Source organism: Diplotaxodon limnothrissa, linkage group LG23 (assembly GCF_057381915.1).
Source record: "Diplotaxodon limnothrissa isolate DT_005_m linkage group LG23, D_limnothrissa_male_GT1.1, whole genome shotgun sequence".
Classification (NCBI taxonomy): domain Eukaryota; kingdom Metazoa; phylum Chordata; class Actinopteri; order Cichliformes; family Cichlidae; genus Diplotaxodon; species Diplotaxodon limnothrissa.
This window is the reverse complement of record NC_140617.1, coordinates 26,472,577-26,492,248: the sequence shown is the minus strand read 5'-3', so window position 1 is coordinate 26,492,248 and position 19,672 is coordinate 26,472,577. Positions and strand designations below refer to the sequence as shown.

At 39.1% G+C, this 19,672-nt stretch overlaps 1 protein-coding gene across 1 annotated transcript; it reads left to right on the top strand.

Annotated features, from left to right (window-relative positions):
* Window positions 1-15,364: 15,364 nt before the first annotated feature.
* LOC146608213 (uncharacterized) lies at window positions 15,365-16,432 on the top strand. The gene has a single exon (XM_085348973.1). It carries the CDS (start codon window positions 15,365-15,367, stop codon window positions 16,430-16,432), a length of 1,068 nt encoding a protein of 355 aa, XP_085205099.1.
* The last annotated feature ends 3,240 nt before the right edge of the window (window positions 16,433-19,672 follow it).

Sequence of the window (19,672 nt, the reverse complement as noted above, 5' to 3'; positions counted from 1 at the left end):
ACAAACTACAAGAGTTCCAGCGCAGAACAACTTGACTTCAGAGAAGGGTTTGACTTTGTAGAAACTATTTCAGTGTGGGGGCAGATGAACATTTCAAATATATATCTGCCTTTCCTGAATAATGAATATGTTCTTTATGGTTCTAGTTGTGTATAATCGCTCTACCTTGAGGTAGCCAACAACTTAAGATAGGATGAGTGTGACTCAGATCGGGGTTCTCACTGATTCTAAGAGAGGGCCCTCACTTTCGGTGTGGCTCTCCCTCTCATCATTGTGTGGGGGTGTGTCATTTACCTCATATTGGGAGTCATATTGCAATGTTGTTCGAGTTTTGAATTCTACAGTTCTCTGTAATTGTTCATCTACTTGTCCTACCGTGTTTTGGTTTAGGTTTTGTTTGTTTTCGAGGTCAGTGGTGGAGGATCATTTTACTTTCACAACAGTAGCCTATACTATGTCACAGTGTCTGGAATTGATGTCGCTTAATGTTAACGGTCTGGGAAATCCAATCAAAAGAGCCAGAGTATTAACAAAAATTAAAAAAGAAAATAAGGATATAATCTTTCTGCAGGAAACCCATTTGTCACCACAAGAGAACGAAAAATTAAAGAAACTTGGATATAGAAAAACATATTATAGCTCTCATATCAACAGCCATAAAAGAGGGGTGACCATTCTTATGGCGAACATAGTGTCATTCGAACTCTTTAAAGTAATAAAAGATAAAGAAGGACGGTACATCATTGTGAAGGGCAAAACCTTAAATAGTGTCTTGACTCTTGTCTGTATATATGCACCACCAAATAGTCACAAATCATTCTTTAAAGATCTTTTTGACCTAATCTCAGTGGAGGCAGAGGGAATTTGTATTTGTGCAGGAGACTTCAACGTAATATTGAATTATAATTTGGACACAACTAGTCAAACTAGATGCAAAACACATATAGGCAGACACTTGAACTTGACACTTGAGGAAACGGGTGGAGATTACTGCATCCTTCACAAAAGCACTACACACATTACTCAATTCCACACTCAGTGCACACCCAGACTGATTATTTTCTAATGCAAAAGGAAGAATGTCACACAGTGTTAGACTGTAGAATCGGGGTAGCGGATGTCTCAGATCATAATGCGATTTTTTTTTACAATTCAGTTGGACTCACTTCCAAGGAACACGGTTTGGTGCCTTAATGTAGGGCTTCTGAATAATGAATCTATTACATATGATATTAAACAAGAAATAGATACATTCATTAAAGAGAATGACAACGGAGAAGTGAACCCTCTAATTCTTTGGGATTCAATGAAAGCTGTTCTGTGGGGAAGCTTGACAGCAAAAGCTTCTTTTGTTAAAAAAAAAAAGAATTGAAAAATATAATCAGCTGACAAAAAATTTAAAAGAGCTGAAACAAATCATCAGGACTAAAAAGGACCCCATAACACAGAAACAAATTTTAGAGGTTAAAATGCAATAGAAAATTTATTGAATCAGGAAGCGGAAAGAAAGGCAAGATATTTGAAACTAAATTATTATGACCTAGGCCCTAAATCTGCCAAATTATTAGCTCGCAGACTGCGAAAACAGCAGATAGATACAGCAATACACAAAATTAGAAACCCTATAACTCAAAAGTTGGAACTAAACCGGAAGAAATAGTAAACATTTTCAACAATTACTACCAAAATCTCTATCTGCAAGAAGGAAATAATAGATGTACAATCAATAAAAAAATGTTTGTACTCACTAGATCTACCTACCATCGGGAAAAACCAAAACGAAGTACTTACTAAGGAAATCGCAGTAGAAGAACTGAATAAGGCAATCAATAGACTGAAAGCCAACAAATCCCCAGGCAGTGACGGGTTCCCCGCAGAATGGTAGAAGGTATTTCGGGAGAAGCTTAACCCTATCCTGCTAAGAACTCTGAACTCTGAGGAAGGGAAGGATAGAGATAACTGTGCAAATTATAGACCGATATCTATCCTAAATGTAGATTACAAATTGTACACTTCAATTATAGCTAAACGAATCGAACTGTTCATTAACGATATAATTGAGGACGACCAATGTGGATTCATTCCAGGGAGGCAAACACAGGACAATATCAGGAGGACATTGATAGTAATAAATGGGATGCAGCTCTTATTAGTCTGGATGCCGAAAAGGCTTTTGACAGGGTTGGGTGGGGATTCTTGTATCAGACCTTAGAAAGATTTGGTTTCACTCAAGACTCAATAAAATTGATAAGGGCAGTGTATCACCAACCTGTAGCTAGACTTAAAATAAATGGATCCCTATCAGCAAGATTCAGCCTGCATCGCAGAACAAGGCAGGGATGTGGGTTAAGTCCCATACTTTTCGCATTATATATTGAACCTCTGGCTCAAGCAATATGACAAGAGGTAGAAATAAAAGGGGTCTTTATAGGAAAAAGGGAGCATAAAATAGGATTATTTGCGGACGATGTAATATTGTATCTGAGGGACTTGAACACCTCCCTTCCTGAGCTTCTGGAAGTAATAGCAGAATTTCATGAATGCTCGGGATATAAACTAAACATCGCAAAAACACAAATGATTCACTTCAATTATGTACCGAGCAAAGAAATTAAAGAAGGCTTTAATATCAATTGGAAAACTAAAAACATTTGGGTGTCTTCATAACAAGAAGCCCAGCTGCATTGTACACTTCAAATTATTTTCCGATCACGGATGATATTAGAAAAGACTTGGAGAGGTGGTCAACATACCCGTTGGACTTTAGAAGCAGAATAAATGTGATAAAAATGAATATAATGCCAAGGCTGCTGTACATTTTCCAGGCACTGCCGGTTGAAATCCCATCTCAACAGTTCGAGGCCTGGGATAAAATGTTGTCGAGATTCATATGGGGAGGCAAAAAGGCAAGAGTACGCTTCTCCACTCTGCAGTTGCCAAAGGACAAACCTTAAATTATATTTCCAGGCAGCACAATTACGCCCTTTATGCCTGTGGTGTGATAATTCATACACTGCAAAGTGGAAACAGATTGAGACACAAGATAGCACGGACTATAATGTCCAGACACTGTTAGGAGAAAATACCTTAACTGACATTATTAAGTCAAAACTCGATCCCATATCCCAGTTTTCATTACAGATATGGTGCTCTATTGTCAAACATTTAAAACCGCAAAATGGCCAGAGGAAGTTGAGATGGAGAGCCTGGGGTTTTAAACCAGGACAATTTGACAAGGCTTTCAAAGAGTGGACCAACAGGGGCCTAACTGCTCTCTGTTTAATTACCAAAAAGGACAAAGTCAGGAGCTTTCAAGAGCTTAAGGACATGTTTGAATTGGAAAACCGGGATTTCTTTCGATATCTACAACTTCGAGATTATTACAATAAAGAGATAGCTGAGGCTGAGATGATTAACCCTCTAATTGAAACGATGTGCGACGCCTACCAGCAGAAAACTACTAAACTATCATCCAAATTATACTCTAATTTGATGAAGAATCAAAGATTTACCTCTTTATATGTAAAGACAAAATGGGAACAGGAACTAAAACTGTCAATTACAGATGAAACATGGTACCAGTTATGTGGTTCACTTCAAACGTCTACAAATTCCCTACAGTGGCGGGAATTTAATTGGAAATGTCTTATTAGGTTTTTTTATCACTCCTCACATTAGGAGCAAGCAGGTGGGCACACAGCAGCCTTGTTGGAGAAGCTGTGGTGAAGTGGCAGCTAACCACTCCCATATCTTTTGGTCTTGTTCTAAAATTATTCTGGACAACAGTGAATGATACCTTACAAAAGGTCTTTGGTTACAAGGTCCCTGAGGACTGTACTGCTTTATTTTTAGGAAATATTGATGATAGAGTTAAAAGAGAGGACTTATATTTAACTAAGCTTCTTCTTACTGCAGCAAGAAAAGCCATTACTAGGCTGTGGCTTAAGCCCGAGGCCCCAACTTTCCTTCACTGGACAAACATAATTCAAAAAGTATGTATGGGAAAATAACTTTCGCATTACGACTAAACTACAGCTCTTCACTCAGAACTGGAAGAAGTGGTCAATGTTGATCATTTCTGACGCAAGAATTGACTTTACTCTCAACAACAACGACATGTATTCCCCTGTGGATTTTTATGGATGTAACTTTTATTGTTATTATTAATATTATTATTATATGTGTACTTTATCTTTAGACCTGCATATAATCTGTACGAGGTGTTCAGTGGCGGAAACCGATATTATTGTCCTTTATGTGGACAAACGTTCTAATCTCTACAAATTTTCAACATGAAGGTTTTGGTTTCACAAAATTATGATCAAATTCTAACTTGAAATGGGGTTTCTGCGGCCGAGCTAATCTCCTACTCACTGTAACTCCTCCACTGCCTCTTTTCGTCTTTATAATTTTTTATGTTGTTGTTTTTATCTTGTTCTTACTCTTTTTTTTTGATTACTATGTAATGTTCTTTAAGTATTTTCTGTTTGTTAAAAAGAAAAAAAAAGCAATGCTAATAAAAAGAGATTTGCAAAGAAAAAGAAAACATGGAAGTCCGAGCTCAGATTTTCATTGGTAGTTACCAGAATGTCCGTGATTAGAAATGAGTACGTAAAGATTGAGCGGTTTGGAGACAAAGTTAGAGAGGCAAAGGCTGAGATGATTTGGGCATGTGCAGAGGAGGGATAGTGGATATATCTGAAAAAGGATGTTGGAGATGGAGCTGCCAGACGGGAGGAACAGAGGAACACTTCACTGAACAGCATTACTATTAGACTGATCACTTTGACCCATTGTTGTAGTTTTTCAAAGGTAGCAGCAGTAGTTTTACTGTGGTTGCAGGTTTAGTGTAGCTCAAGTACTTGTGACTATGATGTGCACATAGCACATCATTATTAAAAAATAATAATAGCAGCAGAAACCAGTCACACCAGCACGAGTACTCAGCCTTAGATGTGTGTAAAAATCTGCCAGATTGTTTATGAAGTTCTGATCTCAGCAGTAATTAAGTATCAGACAAATGATGAAGGTGGCGATGGTGACGATGACAGAAGTGATGATGTTTATTCAGAGGAATGGGTTCACACTCAGCGAGGAGCCTCCATCAGACTCTTTAACATCATCACAGCACAAGTGTTCTGATTTCAAAGGATTTTAAACTTTCTTTTTTTTCAGCACCCGAGATAAAAGAACTAAGTGGTTAAAATTTTGTATTTAAATATTTTCTTCATTTTTTTTAATTAAACGAGCACTGTGTTGATCAATCCTCAAAATTAAAATGGGATTGTTATTGTTTTGTTTGTTATATATTTTTTTACATTTTTGTATTTATTTTATTATCAATATTTGTTATTTTTATGCTTTATTTATTGTTGTTTATGTCTCTCCACTGCCTCACAAATTTAATTTGTTTATAAGTATTTATCTGTTTATCTATCCTATAATAAAACACTTCAGCCTCCCCCACCAACAAACTGGCTGGAGAGGTGGTCAGAGACAAAGGAATGTCTTTGATCCTACAGTTTGAACTAAGACTTACAAATTTAAGTAACACAATGACAACATTCAACAATTTGACTCCAACAGTTGTCAACAATAACAAATTTCACTATTTATTCTGCTATTTATTTATTTATTGTTTTTATATTTGTATTTATTTACATTATATTGTCATCATTATTGATTATTTTTTATCTTTTATTTCCATCACCCATTTAAATGTATCTTTTTAAACATCAATTCTTTCATTACTGTTAATATTGCTCTTTCTGATCATTAGTTAGAATTACTTTATTTCTTCCTCTCGTCCCACAATTTCAATTTTTAGTTTATTTATTTATTTTTATTCTTACACCTTTTATTTCATTAGCATTTATTATGATTAATTAGTGTTTTTCATTTAATTTTTTTTTTTTTATATTTATTTATTTACTTTAACTCCACGTAACACCCTGTCTTCTTCACGCCCTTACTCAGCCTACTAGTTAGGGGGACAGCAGTAATTAACAGTCACTTGTATTTAATAAATAAAGACATTCGTCATCACTTCCCTGGGCGTCCACTCGCTGTGTTTCAATCAGAGGACCTGATTGAAGACTTGACAGCGGCAGGGACAATCTGTTCCCGCCGGCACACCCCGTGTTTTCCTGACCTCCACAACCTCTCCGAGTCTCTTCCTGTCACCCAGTCAGAGCTGCCACGGCGGATCTGAGGAGGGGCGTGAACAGGCCGCCACGTCACTCTGCCATTGTCGGAGCTGTTGGCACCTCAGTGCAACACACACACACACACAAACACACACACACCTGCATGTTAGTGTTTTGACAATAAGCGACGAGTGATGGTCCTGTCCTGTAGAGTTGTGCGTCTATACTGAGTGTGTGAAGCCCTCTAATTTCATCTAGCACCTCTTTCCACAGCTGGAAGCAGGCGTTTTTAGAAGGATTTATAAGTACTCACCTCGTCTCACCTCGTCTCACAGGTGGACGATGGCACCGCCTCAGAGGACAGGTTCCAGCAGCAGTCTTTGTTCTGCTTTGGTGAACTCATCATTCAGGTTCATCATGTGCTGCAGGCTGAGGACATTAAGAACGCTGGTTTGGTGTTTGAAGCTGCTTGGTTTTAGTCTTCTTAGGCATCAACTAAAACAGACTTGATTCATTGCTGAAGCTGCCATATTTGTGCTACAACTACTATTCCCATTCCCAGCCAGAGGTGGCTAAAATTAGAGACTTTCTTTATTTAAATAGAAGTACAGATACCTGTGTTAAAAAATACTCAAGCAAATATTTTTATTCGAGTAAAGGTGAAAAAGTACAGGCTCTGAAATCTCCTCAAAGTAAGAAAGTAAAAAGTAGTCGAATAACTTTTTGTTAAGTTAACTGAACCTTGTGCTGTATTAATATAATAATAAAGTAATATTAATAAATGAGGATAAAAATGTTTCAAATTTAAATTCCAACTCTAATGAGTGTACTCGGTTTGACCTGTTATGTAGGACATAAGCAGCGAAAGTGAATTAAAAAAAAACTATTTTCTGCTGCCTATATTGTAGAGGGTGACCTTACCTCCACACATAAAAGGTAAATAGCGTTCAGTCAGGGGTTACAGTGGGATTCATCAGGTGGATGAAATACAGGCTCAGCTCAGGGAAAAGAATCATAACTCACAATAATTTCTAACATGAGCTCCAGTAGGTTTTCTTAGTGCACATGATGTCAGCTGACCGCTCTTTGTAGAAAAGATCAGATTTGAACACCATCAGGTTGGTTTTCTTGGAGCTGGACATTATCACACTTGGACAAGACGATTGAACACAGAGTTATCCAAGGAAGCCACATCCTTCACGTAAATGAGAAGATCATGCAAGTACACATATATGCTAATCGGTCCTAAGTAAGAAAGAGTTTCAGTAAAGCTATCAATAGAGGCCAAAACAAATGTTCACATTGGGCTGTAAAAATTGTTTACTAACGAACCCCAGGTGGTGATTAGTGGAACTGCAACTTCTGTCAGCTTCTTTTAATTTTTCATCCCCAGAGGCTGATGCTTGATCTAAACCTGTGGTCCTCAAACTCAAAGCCAAAAACGTTCACTCCCACCAGCCCACAGTTTTCATCATGATCAATAAAATTATCATTAAAAATTAAAAAAGGATCCAATTTTAGTTTTATTGACGTAAAAGCCACATTTTGAGAACCATTACTACTCGTGCTGCTGCTCCGCCTGCGGTCTCATCCTTTTCTAACAGACCTGCTTCGCCCTCTGGTGGCCAGCAGCAGAAACTACACCAGATCTGCTCACAGCCTTCAGTAAATATCACAGCGTGTTTCACTTACAGCTTCTGATGCAAATAATGAATACAGTGTAAAGAAATTATGGCTGTAAAACCGTTTGAAAGCAATTTACCAAAAGAAGAGAGAATAATGAAAAATGAGCACAGCAGCTCGGGAAAAATACTGATAATCAAACTAAATTGGTTAGTGAAATAAAGAGCGACTTTAATGTTCCTCTCTGCAGCAGCAGGGGAAGAATATAAAGCTAATCCTCCTCCTCGGGGATTATCTTCATCTTCCACTGTCAGGGTTTCTGTCTTACTGTAATCCTCCGGCTCCATGATAGTCTGACAGCTGTTAACACAGACACCCAATCAGCTGGACACATTTGTGAGACAAGGAGGAAGTAAAAGTAAATTCAATATAGGTGAAAGGAGTGTTGGTACTGGTAGTACTGTGTACTGGGAACAGAGGAAGTACTGATAGCAGAATTAGAGGAGATTTAACAGTGATCACAGACGTAGTCATTGTTGTATTTTCGTAAATATATGAATGAAAAAAAGTGTATTTGTTGATTTTATTGTATTCATTATGAACAATAATACCTGGAATATTTAAATAAGATCATCAAGTAAGATTCTTGGTAAAGATTCTGGGTTTTTATTCAGAAGGAAACAAACGGGAGTAAAGTTTTACAGACATTTTTGATGTGATCGTTTCTGGACTCTGAAGTTTGAGGGCACTTTGAGGAACGGTGCCGCTGTTTTACACAGATCTGATTGGTCACTAGGTGGTGGATTGGTACATGATTATGTCTCATTTGGAACATAATCTGCTCCGCTGCTTAAAACGTGATCCACCTTGATAACATCGAGAACAGACGATCATCTCCGAAGTTTCAACCTCTGGTGAATCTATCAAGTTACATAAAACTTCTTAAAATCCACAAACTGTTGCTCTGTGCAGATTAAAAGCTAACAAGATAGAGGTTAATGCACACCACATCAAACTCTGTTTGGCTTTTAAATGAAAATAAAACCAGCTCTTTTCCTGCTCCACCTGAGTCTCAGTCCTCAGGACATCATGGGAGTCCTGAGGGAGTTATCGCTCATACCAAAACACACTGATGCTCCTTCGTCCTTGTCTCATTGACCTGAATTACTGTTTTCAGAGAGAAACCTGAGCTCAAATTGTATTGTTTTTGTTCACTGGGTTAAATCACTCTCTGCGTCATTGGGTCTGCTGGGTTTGGGGCTGATAGTTTGCACTGCTCTTTGTAGAGTTCTGGTTATTATTGAAGTGAACTTGCTGAGTCGTTGTATATAAATTATAGTGAACTGTTAATAAAGTGGAATGGAAAAGTATTTCCCCCTTTTCTCATTTCTTAGTTTAGTTGGGTTTTTTTTTTGCATATTTATCAAGCGTGCATATTTCAACCCATCAACATATGTTAATATTAGACAAAGAAACCCCCAAGCCAAAAAATAGCTTGTCTCACAAAGTAAAGCAGGATAAAAGATCTCAAACACCAACACATCAGGCCACGAACTAAAGAAACAGCTAAGAAACAAAGTCAGTGACATGTATCAGTCTGGAAAAGGTTACAAAGCCATTTCTAAGGCTCAGGAACTTCAGTGAACCACAGTGAGAGACATTATCCACACAAAGAAGAAACCTGGAACAGTGGTGAAGCTATGGACTAAAATTACTCCAAGAGCTTCGATGGCTCATCAAGGAGGTCACAAAACAAAATGTAAAGGACTGCAGGCCTCCCTTGCCTCAGTTAAGGTCAAAGTTCATGATTCAACAATAAGACAGAGACTGGGGAAAATAGTCTCCATGGGAGAGTTCAAGGAGAAAACCACTGCTGACCAAAAAGATCACAAAGGCTGGTGTCATATTTACCAAGAACACCTAATCAACCCAGAGAAAATGTTCTGTGGACTGACTGCTTCAGGACGACTTGCTGTAACTGATGGAACCATGAATTCTGCTCTCTACCAGAAAATCCTGAAGGAGGATGTGCGACCATCAGTTCATGCTCTGAAGCTCAGGAGCACTTGGGTTCTGCAGCAGAACAACGATCAGAAACACACCAGCGAGTCGACCTCTGACTCGCTCCAAAAAAACAAAATGAAGGTTTTGGAGTGGCTGAGTCAAAGTCTGGAGTTAAACCAGATTGAGAAGCTTTGACGTGACCTTAAACAGGCTGTTCATGCTGGAAAATCATCCAGTGTGTCTGAATTAAAGCAAATCCGCAAAGAGTGTCTTTGCAATTTCCTCTGCATCCAGTTTTTAAAAAAGACGCAGACACTGATCATGAAAGCACACAAATCACCCTTTCTTGTGATGGAACATCTGATCTCGAAATCTCGAAAACAGATTTGTTATATATTGATTTAGTTTTGAGTTTTTTGCTTTTCGGTTTGTTTTCAGTTGTTTTCTTTTCATTTGGTATATGGTCAGTATGTGGATGCACCGACGCCTCCTCAGGGTGGTTATAATGATAAATACTACAACTGAAGACATATTTTTTCCATTTTTTCTTTGATGATCCAATTTTTTTCCACACTTAAATGCAGCTGTGTGTACGAACCCTGCTGTAAACATGCAGGAACATCGGGGAGATAAACACAGCGGCGCCTGCGGTCAATCAAATCTGTCCAGACCTCCTAATTCTCTGCTCTGTGGCCCAGTTTGGCTTCAATCTCTTAAAGCTCCCATCTCCTCACCCACACCCACACCACACACCAACAGCACACCAACAGCGCTGCGTGGTGAATAATTGACGAGTCCTGCCTCCTCTCCCTCCCTCTCTGTGTTTCTTTCCATCACTCTGTCTTTGTGTTGTCGCTCGCCGGGTTCTCCAGACCGTGAAGACCCGCCCCTCCCTCTGCTCCATCACGTCCACTCGCCACCTGCTGCTGGCTGGATGTTGACGACTGTCAGCAGGTAGACAGACGGACGGAGGGGCAGGCAGGAGCAGCAGCTGCTGGTAAGATGAAACCATTCTGTTACGGTCAGACAACACAGACTTTTTGGAGGTTTTTATCTCACAGGCTGCATCTGCTCCTCATTCTTCTTATTTCTCATGTTCAGGTATAATTTTATTAGAGGACGACATAGTGAATGAGTCTGCTGAGCATTCGTTTCATTTAAAGGATGTTTTTACTGCCGTCGCCCTGATGGGGACCCTTTTTTAAAACTGTGAGAGTGCTCGAGTCATGTATGTGATTTTGCTTTCTCGCTGCACCCAGTTTTCTATACTCAGATGAACTTTATTCATTCCCAGATCTGTAATCAATAAACTCCTTTTTTTAATGAATAGATGATTATTAGTTTTTTGTTTTTATCAACAAAATCAGTTTTGGTGACACAGGAGAGCAGTGATGCTTCTCTGGTATTATAACATGCTGTTAAACCTCTCGGTGCTCTATTCTATAGGATTTATGTTCAAATTCTGTTGTTATTAAAATCTATCAGACTACTTTTGACATGACGTCTGAATTCACGTTTGTCCATTTCAGAGGAGTAGTGCAGAGACGCTGCAGCTTTTACTAAATTATGACGAATCAGTCCGGCCCCCTGATGGCTTTACAAAGTCTGACAGTTTGCACAAAAGGAGTTTTGTTTTTTTTTACTCTGTGTTTTGCACCTGCAGGCAGATGTTTGAATAGTTTTCAGTTCCACAGTCAGCAGCCTATTTCCTGGAAATCTTTCTTGGAAAACTCCCAAAATCCTTTAATCACAACTCTGATCATCACATCAGGCAAAGATGAAAAATATTTTTCCATGTTTTTTTTTTTATGATAAATATTTTTGTCAGTTAGTTTAATTATGGTGATTCTCCATCAACAGCTTCACTTTAGCCTCCCGACGGCCACAGCTTGTCATGTCTTTGCATTTTGCTTCCAAGCAGCCAGACTTTGTTGTCATTTTTTAAAGTGGTCTTGATCAATAGTTCTCTGATAGTTTTTACAGTTTTATGTTGTACATTGGATGTTTTTTCATTCACTTTTACTTCAGTCCTTGTAACTGACCGTTATTGGAGGAATGTTTTTTTTATTTGTTTGTTAAAAACATAATTTTTTCCCATTTCTTTAATTGAATTTTGACAGAAGGTGATTCTCAGAGAGCTTTTAGCTAAAAACTTGCATGGTGTGCAGTCTGACCTTAAAAGATTTGAGGAAACTGCAAAAGTGGATAACAAAAGAACAAGTCTCAGTCTAAAGAAAACTATCTACAGTATCTGAAAGTCTTGTCCTTGAGACATACAAAACAACCTGAGAGATGCACCTGGACCTTCATCTACTGTTCACTGAAGCCTCAGAAATGGTGTTAGTGGAAGGAAGCCATGCCTAAGGAAGGAAACAGGGAGAAAAAGCTGATATCTTGAACATCTTGTCAAAATGGAGAACCATGTCTGAAGACTAAATGAATCACTGCACCTATTTCTCATTCAAATACTGCAACACAAGTTCAGGAAAATAGTGAAAATATGTCAGAAAACCAAGAGATTCCTGTTATATCCAGTGGATTTGTTAAACTAGATTTTTTTTTAATATACTAACTTTTAATTACTTCCAAAGGTCCACGTGCAGTGCCTTTTTACCCACTAGGGGCAGAAGCTCACTTAAAAATTGTGTTTTTACTGCAAAATTTCACCAGAACTAATCAGCAACTTTTTAGTTATTTATTTTTTCTTTCATTATATTTTTAATTACAAAAAGTGTTGTAATATTAGGAAAAATAACATTGCAAAATAATATATAGCACTGCAACCAAAAAGCAAAAGTGAAAAAATATATTAATAATTAAATTAAATCAAAACTACTGAACATTTTAAAAGATAAAAACCTCTTAGGCTTCAGATGTCCAGTATGCATTATTAAATAATAAAAAAAATAGCTTCAGTATAACTAAACCTTCTAAAATGTGTAATTACAGCATCTCTTTAACTCTGTAGAGCTGCAGCAGCTCTTATTTAAATGATCTCTGACGCAATGTGACAGATTAGCCCAGGCGCGACCCAATCTGGCTTTGCAGACTAATGAGAGTGGGGCATAACTCAGGGTTTTTTTTTTTAAGTGAGTCTGCGTTTCAGGTTAGGTTTTACTGAGCATTACTTTCTGTATTAGTGAAGTTCTAACTGCGTGTAAAGTTGACCTTTTTCTTCTAGTGTCTCATACGCTTGATGCCTTTGTCCTCCAGTCCTCTTGTGTATGTCTTCATAGTTGATGCAACTCTTTTTGTCTCTGACTAGTTCCTGTTTTACTTTGAGGGTTAGAGTTTTTTGGAACCTGTGCTATATTTACTTCTTTTGTCTGAGTGATTCCTCAATCAGCCCTCGGTGTATAAATAGTCCTGTCCTCCTCTTTGTCGCCTGTAAATGTTCATGTTTTTTCCCCATGTGTTGCCTCGTGATCTCCTTTCCCCCATCGTTGTTACTCCTGCGCAACCTCTTTATGGCAAAGGTGGTCTGTCTATTTGGACAGTTAGTAAAGGGTTTTTGTTGTTTCTGTTAGAGTTGTCTGATTTGGTTTTAACACCCAGTGGTGTTTAAATGAATGTTCATTTAAACAGCCCTGGTTGAATGGCAGAGCTGTGATTGAATGTGGGGGGAAAATCTCAGATTTTTTAACATCTGTTTTGTAATGATGATTAGTTAAATCTGACTGCTGTTTTTTACAATAAAGGAATATTTTCCCTGACCCATTTCTGATCATAGATCAGATTGGAGGATATTTAAATGAGTTTGAATGAATTTAAATGAGAAAATCTAAAAATTCACCTTTAAAAAGTTTGCAGTGTCATCAAGGTACAGTGGCTCTCTCTCTTAGCCGTTTAGGCTGGATTTCTCATTTATCTCATCACAGATAGTACTGCATATGTCTTTATGAAAATTTTAAATTCTCAGTGCTGTAAAGAAGTCCTGCTGAAAGCTGTCATTTGTAGATTAGTGGATTTATGCTTTGAAGTTGAGCTCCCACACAGGGTCACAAGATTAGTTTAGAGCTCCTGTGATGAAAAAAAAGGATTATTTTTTTCCCACAGTTGTTTTAGTCAGCATTTACAACTTTTATAAAAACAAAGAAGATTCAGGTCTAACTCACTGTACATTCAAGAACAAATGAAGGCAACAGCATTTATAGGTAGAGATCTCCAGCTATCTGTTTGTTTGGTTGTTTTTCTCAGTTATAAAAAATGTCGATTCGTCAGAAACACAGAAATATACAGCTGTAGTCAGAAATTTACATCTGCTCCTTATGGGCAAGAATGTAACTGTAATTTTGGTATTATAATGATTTCTTTGAACTGTCTTTTTCAAGCGGGGAATGATTGTACAGGATATATTTTTAATAACTTTAAAAAACAAGAATTGGCTGCACAAGTTTGAATTTATATTGGATTTCCTCTAATCCACACAGGCTCAAATATGTACATACACTCACCTAAAGCTTTATGGTCAGACGAGACAAAGATTGAGCTATTTAGGCCAGCGGTCCCCAACCTTTTTTGCACCACGGACCAGTATAATGTCAGACAGTATTTTCACGGACCGGCCTTTAAGGTGTTGCGGATAAATACAACAAAATAAAATGATACGACCAAGACAAAAACTGTGGTATTTTGTACATTTAATAATAAACACGAATTCACTGTGTAATTGTGTAACTTTATTAGCAGTGCTGACAACACTGAGAGTAACCTCCTCCTCTCTGCCCCTTAATGCTCTCTGGTCGCTATGGTAATGCCTAATTTCTTTCAAAATAAGCCACACAACTACAACACTGGAAAAGACCCAGGGAAACCGAGTTAACGATAAAAACCCTAAAAACCATAAATTTCACATCTCAACTCTCACGGTCCAGTACCAAACGACCGGTACCGGTCCGTGGCCCGGGGGCTGAGGACCGCTGATGTAGGCCACATTGACCACAAGTATGTTTGGAGGAGTAAAGGTGAGACTTTCAAACCTAGGAACACTATACCAGCTGTCAAGCATGGTGGTGATATCATCATGCTCTGGGGTTGTTTTGCTATCAGTGGTACTGGTACAATGTAAGCTGAACAAATTTCATGGAATAATATAATAATATAATAGAGGAGGACTAGCTCCAAATTCTTCAACTTCACCTCAAATCAACAGTCTGACAGTTAAAACTTGGACACAGTTGGGTGTTCCAACATGACTATGATACCAAACAAACATCAAAACTGGTTTTGGTATGGATAAAGCAGCCTCACATTAAACTTCTGGACTGGCCTTGCCAAAGCCAAAGCGGATGATGCATAAAAGCCAGGACCGTGACTGGAAACCAACCAATTTAAATGAACCCTACCAATTCTGCAAAGAAAAATAGTCAAAAGAGTTTAAAGGGTTACTCTTTGTTCAAAATGTAAAAAGTTGAAAACATAGTTGAAACATAATGCTTCATTTTTTTCCTCTTCTAATCACTACAATCACAAATCTTCACACTAAATCTATATATATTTCCTGCACAGTATGAGATTTGTGTATCCATGTCACAGTCCTGAAAGAGGTCACTGAGTGGTAAAATCCTTCCTTGTTGTTTCAGAGAGCCATCATGAAGCTGGTTTTGCTCCTCCTGCTGGTGACGGAGGCATCCTGCAGGTCTCACAGCTCTGGGTGTGAGAAGGGCTGTGACTGTCGTGGAGACCTCAAGTTCACCATATGCTCAAGGGCTTCCTTCACACGGCTCCCCAGCCGAGTGCCTCCCAACACTGAACGCCTCGACCTGTCTGACAACTGGATCTCCATCATCCCCGAACGCACCTTCAACACCACTCGCAAACTACGGGTACTCCTGCTGCAGAACAACAACATCAGCGTGGTGGAGGATGGGGCCTTCTCACAACTGGAGTTCCTCCAGAAGCTGGATCTGAGCTGGAACCAGATCACCACTCTCTCTGAGGGATTCTCCATTGGCCTAGCCTCACTGCAGGAGCTGCAGCTGTCCCACAACCGACTGACCACCCTGGGCAGCCGGACCTTCCGGCACCTGGACAGCATCCAGCGATTAAACCTGACCAACAACAGCATCCAGACCATTCAGATGAGGTCGTTCTCCTCAATGAGCCTCCTCCGACAGCTCCACCTGCAGGACAACCAGCTGACGTCTCTGAGGAGTGGCACTTTCTCCATGCTGCGCTCTCTCGAAGTCCTCAACCTGGCCGGAAACCAGATCAGTGAGGTGGAGACTGGTGTCTTCAAGCCACTTGCCAGCTTGACGTTACTCAACATTGCCAAGAACCAGCTGACCACCATCTGCTTCAAGACTTTCCTGAGCATCCACACCTACAGCACCCACCTCCTGCTGGAGGGGAACCCCTGGAACTGCGACTGTGACCTGCAGAGAGTTTTCCGGAAGCTGCACAGCATCCAGCGGCTCTTCCTGGATGACTACTACAACCTGACATGCAGTTCGCCACCTGACCTCCAGGGCTACCTTCTGATAAACGTGGATGATGAGCTGTGCATTGCTGAGACGGTCACTGTGCTCATCATAACCATCACCGTCATCATCACCCTGCTGGCTGCCATGCTGATGGGTGAGAGAAAGAGGAGGAGGAGGAAGAAGAAGGGATTCCACTGGACGCAGCAGGGAGACTTTTCAGACGAGTCAGACTACTGAAGCAACTTCTGTTTCTGACTTAAATATATCACTCTTTCTTTTCTCGCACTGTAGTCTGATAGTATTTTCAACCAAGAGTGCTCATAGCTAGACTAGAAGTGGAGTTTAAAAAGTCCAGATAGAAGCCTCAGTGAGATTAAAAACCTGTTTTTCAAAAGTGACTTGGCCAAGAAGGCAGCAGAGATTGTATCCATCCATCCATTCATTGCATTCTACATATGTGAAGCTGGGTTGTGGTCACAACAAATCTGTTTTTAACTGAGGATTTCAGGGCATGAACTGATGGTCGGACATCCTCCTTCAGGATTTTCTGGTAGAGAGCAGAATTTGTGGTTCCATCAGTTACAGCAAGTCGTCCTGAGGCAACAAAGTAACTCCAGACCATCACACTACCACCACCATGTTTGACTGTTGCTATGATGTTGATTTTATGAAATGCTGTGTAGGTTTCTTTTGTTCTTTTTCTAACCCTTTCCAGACTGTTAGATGTCAGTGACTTTGATTGTCAGCTGTTTCTTTAGATCATGACATAATGTGTTTCTTTTTGAGAATATTGAAATCAGGTTCAATTTTATTTTCTTGATTCAACTGGTGTGGTCGTAATCAGGTCTGGGTGTAACTAGTGACATTGAGTAACCACATTTTTTTGGAAGGCTATATTCAGAGTCAACTTGGGTGTGTGTGTGTGGGGGGGGTGGGTAGATGCTCATACTTGGGTTATCTTTGTCTATTATTTAAATGTATTTGATGATCTGAAACAAGTAATGTTCTTCCCCACGGTCTCCTCCCAGCTTTGGAGGGTTCCCTCCCAGAAAATCTCCCAAAACGCCCTTTAAAGCATGTCTGTTATGACTGAAGGGAAGGTTGCTGATTACACATGTATACACACAGATAAGAGGGAACCAGCTCAAGGATAGATTTATACAAAAACCAGCCAGCGGGTAAGCCTGCAGACACACAGAGAACAGAAGTGATTTCCACAACCATTTAGCAATATATATATAATAGATCATTGCATTAAAATGCTCCAAAAGGCACCAACAGCATAAGCACAATCAAAAGGTCCAGTTGACTGACAGCTATATTAGAGATAATCCATTACAGTCTATCTTTTCTGCAGCAGTTTCAAGAGCATGAAAGGCTAGACAAAATTGTCCTCAATCTCCTGTTGCTGGAGCTTTCACAGGACTTCACCAAACAAAGCCCATTTTTTCTACTACTGTTGTTGTTGTGGTAGTGGTTGTGGGTCACAAGGTAGAGTGGGCTAACAGCTAATCGTGAAGGTTGCCCGTTCCAAACACAGTTCCTGTAGTCTGCATGTTGAAGTAGATCGGGTAAGATGCTGAACTCTGAAGTGCACCTATTTGAAATAGAGTAGAAAGCACTATTTAAGTACCAGTCAATCAACCTTTCTTCAAAGAGGCATGTCCTTTGCCATTTGTTTGGACCGGTAGTCAAAGACTGCTTTCTAGTTAAGCACTCAAAGTGTTTTCTTACCACAAGCCTCATTCACCACACTACCCACACAGTCATACAGGTGCTTTTTTCTATGCCTAAGCACCTTGTCTAACATTTGCACACACACTCTCACTCCAATGGTTGCAGCTGCTGGCTGTAAGGTGCCCATGCGGGGGTCTTTATGTGTGCTGGGGCTTATACCGGGCTCCTGAATTAGTTGGAAGTCAGAAATTCCAAGTTCCTAATTGGAAATTTTTTGTGGAACATCCCCTCAACTTGGATTTCCCACTCGGAAAGTTGGAGCAGACCAACATCCTCCGAGTTAGCAATCAGAGATGGCTCCCTTTCAAGTACTAACCAGGCCTGACCCTGTTTAGCTTCTGAGATCAGATGAAATCAGGTGTGCTCACGGTGGTATGGCCTTAAGTTTGGTATGGCCATCTTTAAATCAATAATCATGAGTGTGTATGACTACAGCTCCTTAGGTACAGATTTTTACTGCTCTGAAAATGACTGTGTGACATGAGACGTTATTTACTTCAAGCGGCTGGGTGGAGTGTGTGGTTTCCTGGTGATGTAACTTTATGATGCCTTCCAGGAACTCTCATTGCTCTTGTATTTAAAGCCAGCAGTCCTCACCCACCTGTCTTTACACCTTTGTTAAATACGGCATGAATTATGCTCTTCTGCATTTGCTCTGTTTGTTCTGTAAAGCAAAGAAGGTGTACAAATAAAGTCCTTTCCATCTCATTGATTGTCACGGTGTTTGAACCAATTAATTTCTGTCACAAAGAAAAATGGAAAACGACATGACACCTTTCAGACTTGATGGTGATCATGAAGGAACATTTCTGACTTAACAATAGAGCCAGTTTACACAGTTCATGATCTTTACAGCTAAATTATAATATGAAGCCTTTTAAAGAGGAAGGTTTGATTACAGCTCCTCTAAAACTGGGCACGAGTGCATTAAACAAGAGAGTTTCTGTATGATTATTGGATAATAATTTGATATTGATCATAAGAAAGATGCAAAATGCTCCTTATGGTGAAAAATGTTTTATTGTTGTAGACTAATAAGCCTTCAGGGAGTCCTACAGTCATTTTGAACTGCCTGTGTCTCTTTAAAAATGAATTATTGCTGTGTTTTTGTATGTTTTGACTGCGATTAATGGCACTTTCCCCTTTAATTGAGGCACTGGAGACGTTTAGGCGGAGTCGCTTTGTGGTATCAAGTTGCCAGAATTTACACCTGGCAACTACCGGATGTGACGAAAACTTAAAAGCACAACGGTGCCATCAGCTTTGAAAAAAGTAGGCTCACAAAACACACAAAAGTAGCAACATTTTTGTTAAATAAAATGAACAAATGTTTTTTTTAAACTTTCTAAAACCGAACATGTTAACTTTTCTAAAACAATTTCTTCCCCAAGATCCACTAAGAAATGTTTAATTTCTAATTTTAAACTGTTTTCCCCTTATTTCTAAATACTGTACCAATGTGCTTATGGTAACATTTTATTATGTGTTCCTTGAACAGATTACAACATTTTTTTAGACTTAATAATTCAAAAACAAAACAAACAGTAAATTATAGAAAAACAAAAATGAACTTTATTCAGTCTTTCATTTAATTGTGAAATTTAATTTAAAGGTTATTATTTTATATTTCTGAGAGGAATTACTCCAAACTATTCAATAATTTAAAAATAAACACAATTTAATAAAACAGAATAAGGTAGCGCATACGCATGAGCTTTATTTTGGAAGTCTCGGCCTGTT